The following is a 7607-nucleotide window of genomic DNA, read 5'->3' as shown; positions in this document are numbered from 1 at the left end:
GTTTGAATATCCAAAAATTGCAAACCTTGGACCAGCATTGTAACATTGCTTCTTTGCAACATAACACCAACATTTAAGAGCAATAATCACACTAAAATGGCTGTTCCTAACAATATTAAAAAAAAATAACATGTCAAAATCAGTAATGAATTACAGGAATGCACTTCTTCAAATTCTTGAATAGAAAATACCAAACCCCAATCCCTTACGTCTTGTATGAAATCAAATAAGATAATACACAAAATGTCATTGAAATATAATTAATGATTCTTAAATATATCTGGATTATATCAAGAAATGTAAGCAAATTATCAAAAGCAACAAAAAATATGCATATCAAATATCACAAATAATATTTGCATAACTGCAATTTTCATAAGTAGATGCTAAGATTTGACTGTTCAATTGAGTTTGAAATTAACCAGATGTTTGATCCTTTGCAAGAATTTATGATTTAGTTTTGACTTGTGGATTTAAAATTCACGAAACTAAAGCTATTATCATGGGTTACCGATACACCAATCATCACATCACAGGAATTAATTGGCATCCAGATCTACACTGACCAAGCTAATACATATACAAACAGTTGTCAAAAAAAAATATAATGAAAGACAATTACATTTGAAATTCTTGTAAAATACAGCCAATATAAAATATATTTGATATAATTAGTTCTTGAATAAAAAAGATAAAATATTGAACAGTGTCAAGAGCATTTTAAAAGCAATTCGTAAAGTTAAATGACAATTTCAAAAACTCAATAAATAACTACATATATTTCTATCGCCATACTTTTTGACGAGAAACGATGATTCAGATTCCATCCTTGTATAAAATCAATTAAGTGAATCACAGAGAGAAAGTGTATCTACTATTGATACGACAATCAGCAAATAAGAGAAAATAGATAGTGCAGTGAAGTACAGAAAATACATTTACATTCAAGTCTGTTTAAATTCAAATTCAGTGAAAGCCATCAATAAAACTCAACTGTGAAATAAACTGGATATATGAAAATAAGGACAAATATTCCTGCTAGACTATGAGTAGATTGATCAACTAACTGATGTTATCCACAGTTTTCATAAAAAAAAAATGATATTTTTCACTAGAATCAATATTAAAGTCTCAGATTATGACGACACTTGTTCTCCAAAATTATATTAGTCATCAATGTGCATATTCTTTTTATTGTACCATGGTCTACCCAAATGTGCAGGGACTATCACAAAACGTCAGTTGAATACATATTCCAATATACAAAAATACCAGAAGAGGAGGGGGCATATTTTGCCAAAAAATACTACTGGTACCTACTAGGTATTTGTTTATTTACTAATTTTAAACTAAACTGCTCAATAGAGAAAAAGGAAAAATCACCCCCCCCCCCAGTAAAACCCCTTAATGTAGATTAATCAAGATAAAATCTTCAAATGCACTCGTTTATTACATTGTTTATGCAATAAATTTCATTGAACTGAAGTTGATAGAGTTCCAGACCCTAAATTACAAGCTCTTTCGGACTGGGCTTAATAAATTATTAGGAATTATAACGATTTGAATATTTGATATTTTCAGGTTGCATGGGTGTGAAAAAACCATGGTTTGAGAATTGACTCCAAAATTACTTATGCTACCTATGCAACTCTGATGCCGTAAATATAATGAATGCTTCAAAACTAAAAAAAGAATAAACTAATCAGTTCGAAGAAAGGTAATCTTATGAGAACACACACTAATTATGATTACTGTGATTTTACACTTTTAGAAGTTGCAAAAACGCTCAGAACAAAAAACAAATATTAATCGTTAAAAACTGTAGAGTTTAACACGATACACAAAAAAGAACTCAATGTATTAGTGGAAATAGCAGGAATTTCTTCATCAATAATGTAAAAGTGTTCAATTTGTATTGCATATCAGGGATAGTTGTCATCTCTTTTGTCGTCAGTTTCTCCTCTGCAAGTAAAACAAACCTTTAGTATACATGTGAACATTATTGCGAATATATGTTAAATTGATCCAACAAAACATATACAGCAAGTCACAAAGAAAGCTTTTACTCCAGTGTGTGAAAGTTTGAAGGATATTTAAAATAAATTTAAGATTAGTATTTCAAACAATAAACTTGGCCACTAACATTGGTCTGCTATTTGAGATGCACAACATGAAAACAATTTGATTGGATTGTACATCTGGTTTTCAGTGCAATTTATTCCAGAGTACCTACCACAAATTCAAATCGGATTTTTTGAGATTGGATCAATGTGAATGATTTTCAACATTAAATTAATCGCGCCATGATTACCCAAGAACATATTTGTAGTAAATTTCAATGAAATGTGACAAGTAGGTAATTAGTATGCTCAAATTTTAAACCAAAACTAATCAAATCATTAGCACTGTTCCCAGGCACTTGTACACAAAGTCTAATTGAAATGCAATAATTGTGCCCCTCGGTATATTATTTAATTATTAGTATGCAAATTAGGTTGTTAATGTGCATGGTTTCAACCAAAAACTAATCACGTCTGTGCCTTGTCCTGGGGCACCATGTAACAAGTTTCATTACAATGTGATGAATTCTGAAATTTGTGGGAAATCCAAACATTTTTAATTATTATGCACATTATTTTTAGATAAAATATAAATAGCCTAATCAGGTCTGCACATTATCTCAGTATCTATATATACCAAGTTTCATTGAAATTCGACCAGTGGTTCTTGAGATACTAGTGGAACAGACATGGTAACAGCAAAGACGCCCATTGTGTACTTCGCACACTGGAATCAAAAACTATTTGAGCAGCATGTTAGCTCAGTAATTCGCTGACCTTTTTTAGGTTTTAACTCGGCAGATGAACATCTAGCATATTTATTTGTCCCGTAAATTCTTAAAAACTTGTTTAAAATATCATTTAGTAACACAGTCACTCTACTAGGACTGTTTCGCTTTAAACAAATCTGAACTGGTCCTAAATGATATCAGTGTCTTTGTTAAGGTGCAAAAATTAAGGTAAAGTGAAATCCCAGCCCTAGTAGAGTGACTGTGTTGGAAGTAACAAAGATATTCAAATTAGAGGTCACTCGCTTAAGTGAAACTGAAAGTTGTTGGCAAATAGCGAGCTCATTTGATAAATTCTTTCCCATTACAATCAAAATTTGATTTAATTATTGAAGTGTAGATATCAGCAATTATGTAAAAATCTTACATATCAGGCACCAATTTAACTGGTCCACTTGTTGATTCATCCAGATCAGCTAATCCTAGAAATCCCAGCTCTAGTAGACGACCATGTTGATCAAAACTTGGCATGTCATCAAACCCAGGAAATTCTCGCATTGGTAGACGACCAAGTCTATCGAACCTTGGACGATGTGCTGAAGAGAGACTCAATGATTGGAACAGTCGATCTATTTTACTGTTTCCAAATAGTAGAGGACGTGATGGGAGCTGAATGCCCTTACCACCCACAGCCCCGGCAGTTTCCAACTTTGTATACAGAGTATCGTCCTAGGAATAAAAATAGATATTTACCCTTAACAAATTTCAAGTAGCAAACCAGGTACTCGTCAAGCAAAGGCAGACTTATTAAAATAAAAATGAAAGAAAGAATAATATACACAAAAAGAAACAAGTCTTATGGTAAAAATGATTGAAGAGTAAAGGCTCCAGCAAATTTTAATTTGAAGAAAATTCAGGTTTGACAAAGAGCATGATTTGGCCATATTGAATCAGAACGGATGCACGTCCATATGATGAATAACTTGTAGTGACATTATGCGAACAAGCACATCAGAGGTACAACACAAGCTCAGCAGAATTCATTAAGAAAACTTCTCATCTGTAAACAAAATGACATGCATCAGATTCATTATGTCGTGTATTGATATATGCACCAAGTATTAATATGGTTTGGTTCTGGACGGGTACAACGTCTGTTTATCTTGTGTTTGATCATGCAACAAATGCATTGTGTGACATGATATATGTGAAGGGTGAATGCGATCAGTCCATGCAGGCAAGTCAAAGATTGAATTGAGGAAATTGAACAGCGGGGATATAGAAAAGACAACATTATACACATCTTAGAATGACAAAACAAATCACATGGTTCAATCTCAAGATTTTTGAAACAAGTGGGGATTTGCGGAGACATTTACATGTAAAATCTATTTTTTTTTAGTTTCAATCATCGTTGTCATTAGCCAACTGGACTTTATCCTGTGGTCAATACCATTCAGTTTTCTTTTTGCACAACAGCATGTAGCATCACTTCAGGGCTCACCACAAATTGAAACTCCATAGACAATAATGTTAACATATGACGAGATTGCTATATGGAATTGATAAACAAAGTTGAAAACATGGCTCAAAAATGGGAAATCAACCTGTCAGTAATCAACAGTACAAAACATAACTAACATGTTGGCCAGCTTAAACTCTTACAAATCTCAGGTAAACAAGACACACCTACTGTATTTGGATTGCACCTAGAGAAATCACTTGGAAAACATTAAAATGTCCAAAATACAAACAGAATATACCTACATGTACACAGCTGCTAAGTAATAAACAAAGGACCACATGTTAGTCTCTCCTTTGACCCAGGTGATGCACGCCCTCAAACAGAATGCACCAGAGATAAAAATATTTAAAAAATTTCATTGGTTCTTGCTAGGCATTTAAATTGGTCATTGGTTGATTAGTGGCACTCAGAATTCACTAAAAGTTCTGCAACACTTGGCTGTTGCCATCTCCATCCTTTCTTTGACACCTTGTTGTGTGGCTGAGCCAGCACGACATGGAATTGCAATCCCAATATTTCAGCTCATGTAGGGAATTCTTGATCTCTGCATCTACTGACTGGAGGGCTCCTTTCTCAGCACTCATTGTTTATTATTTTGTAGTTATTGAAAGAAGAACAATTGAATTAAAAAATTGCACTAACGCACTTTTTTTTCTTTGTTACTAATGTTGTGTGTATAAATACAAATTAAATATCAATATAGTTAATGATTCTTACTTTTTTATTTGCATCATCTTTTGAGGTTTCTTCTAGAAGTTTCACAATATTGTCATGACCAACCTCCCTTGCCATATCTTGTGGAATCTTTTTATCCTGTTATTTTCAGTACAAAAATAGTTTAAGCATGCAGGAACAATACATGCATAGCTTTGCTATCACAATTGAATCTCAGCAAGTGCACATTGATATTATACAGTGAAATCTAGTACATACCTCATTCACTGTATACCTTTGTAAACCAGCATCAAGGAGAAGTTTAACAACTTCAGGATGTCCTTTATCTGCAGCAATATGAAGAGCTGTGTTGCCATCCTAAGAATATAAAATATGTTACTGACCTACGATTAACAGGTACATGCAAAGGGTTTTAGCATAGGAGAATTAGTATCCAGCACTACCTACTATTACATGATACAGGGTTCAGACAGAGGTTTGCTGAAATAATTTGCCGATTGTCTTACCCATAGCACATATTCCTGTCCTTGTTCAAATGTAAAAATACATTGTGGCTGTGATTAGGCTCGGAGTATAGCCACTATACTACGTGACAGAACAATTGACGAAGTCGGAAAGTTTCATATCAGGATTGACATTTATTGAACTATGAAACATCGGCTTGAAAAAACAAAATAATAACGCGAGACACTGAAGTGTCACACGACACGAAACTCAAGTTGTGATAGATCGGTTCTAAACCAATCACTGATCGTGGTAATAACGACATGTAAAATACAATGTATAATATAATAGAAAAATGAATAATCCAAACTAAACATCAAACTATTGCTGCACAGAAATAATACAGCAAATGAAATAATAATTATAGAAAATATTTTTATGTCTAACTAGACAATTCAACTATTCAACTTAATTAACAAACATGCCTATGATTTGCATCTCGTCCCGACATACATATAACTAGGATGTGATATAATTGAGTATGAAGCTCAATACATTATATTACAAATTAGGAACATAAGTCAGTATGTGACAAATACAAAAATTAATTTACCTTGGTGTGGGCATCTTTGACAACAGAGGCATCTAATAACAATTTTACTATGTCTACTTGTCCATTGTAACTTGCTACATGTAGTGCATTAATTCCATCCTACAACAAACAGTGAACAAGACTAAATTACTTACTATATAATACTGGTATAAAATATCACCCCGTTCCCCTGTACTACCGTGACAATCAACTCTCGGATAGCAACCTATAGGACTTTTAATTGAGAGAATCTTCTACATGTTCCTCACCACCCTACAATGTAATTACACATGCATTAGTTTTACACATTTTTATCGTGTATCATCAGATACAGAAATATATTTAAATTACCTTGTTTTGGGCATCCTTGTCAACTGATGCATCTAGTAGGATTCTTACTATATCTACATGTCCCTTATTACTTGCACGGTGTAGAGCTGTCACACCATCCTACAATGTAATTACACATGCATCAGTTATACACATTTATATCATGTATCTGTCATACAAATAGGAATACCATCTCAATACAGATACAGCGATATATTTAAATTACCTTGTCTTGGGCATCCTTGTCAACTGATGCATCTAGTAGCATTCTTACTATATCTACATGTCCCTTATTACTTGCATGGTGTAGAGCTGTCCAACCATACTACAATGTAATTACACATGCATCAGTTATACATATTTATATCATGTACCCGTTATACAAATAGGAATACCATCTCAATACAGATACAGCGATATATTTAAATTACCTTGTCTTGGGCATCCTTGTCAACTGATGCATCTAGTAGCATTCTTACTATATCTACATGTCCCTTATTACTTGCATGGTGTAGAGCTGTCACACCATTCTACAACGTAATTACACATGCATCAGTTATACACATTTATATCATGTATCTGTCATACAAATAGGAATACCGTCTCAATACAGATACAGCGATATATTTAAATTACCTCATCTTGAGCATCCTTGTCAACTGATGCATCTAGTAGGATTCTTACTATATCTACATGTCCCTCATTACTTGCACAGTGTAGAGCTGTCACACCATTCTACAACGTAATTACACATGCATCAGTTATACACATTTATATCATGTACCCGTTATACAAATAGGAATACCATCTCAATACAGATACAGCAATATATTTAAATTACCTTTGTTAGGGCATCCTTGTCAACTGATGCATCTAGTAGGATTCTTACTATATCTACATGTCCCTTATTACTTGCATGGTGTAGAGCTGTCACACCATTCTACAACGTAATTACACATGCATCAGTTATACACATTTATATCATGTATCTGTCATACAAATAGGAATACCATCTCAATACAGATACAGCAATATATTTAAATTACCTCATCTTGAGCATCCTTGTCAACTGATGCATCTAGTAGGATTCTTACTATATCTACATGTCCCTCATTACTTGCACAGTGTAGAGCTGTCACACCATTCTACAACGTAATTACACATGCATCAGTTATACACATTTATATCATGTACCCGTTATACAAATAGGAATACCATCTCAATACAGATACAGCAATATATTTAAATTACCT

General features: G+C 33.3%; 2 protein-coding genes across 2 annotated transcripts; both read right to left on the bottom strand.

Annotated features, from left to right (window-relative positions):
- Positions 1-1792: 1792 nt before the first annotated feature.
- On the bottom strand, positions 1793-4897 carry LOC146739145 (uncharacterized). Its single transcript, XM_085504067.1, has 3 exons — positions 4748-4897; positions 3216-3517; positions 1793-1962 (listed from the first exon to the last, which is right to left on the bottom strand). The coding sequence occupies exons 1-3, from the start codon at positions 4895-4897 to the stop codon at positions 1923-1925; spliced, it is 492 nt and encodes a 163-aa protein (XP_085360193.1). The 3' UTR covers positions 1793-1922.
- Positions 4898-4972: 75 nt separating this feature from the next.
- On the bottom strand, positions 4973-7162 carry LOC102808849 (uncharacterized). Its single transcript, XM_085504066.1, has 8 exons — positions 7148-7162; positions 6991-7089; positions 6786-6884; positions 6581-6679; positions 6376-6474; positions 6046-6144; positions 5247-5345; positions 4973-5126 (listed from the first exon to the last, which is right to left on the bottom strand). The coding sequence occupies exons 1-8, from the start codon at positions 7160-7162 to the stop codon at positions 5001-5003; spliced, it is 735 nt and encodes a 244-aa protein (XP_085360192.1). The 3' UTR covers positions 4973-5000.
- Between the last annotated feature and the right edge of the window lie 445 nt (positions 7163-7607).

Source organism: Saccoglossus kowalevskii, chromosome 9, assembly GCF_978046115.1.
Source record: "Saccoglossus kowalevskii chromosome 9, keSacKowa6.1, whole genome shotgun sequence".
Classification (NCBI taxonomy): Eukaryota; Metazoa; Hemichordata; class Enteropneusta; family Harrimaniidae; genus Saccoglossus; species Saccoglossus kowalevskii.
The sequence above is the reverse complement of the archived record's forward strand: the minus strand, read 5'-3'. Positions and strand labels throughout refer to the sequence as shown.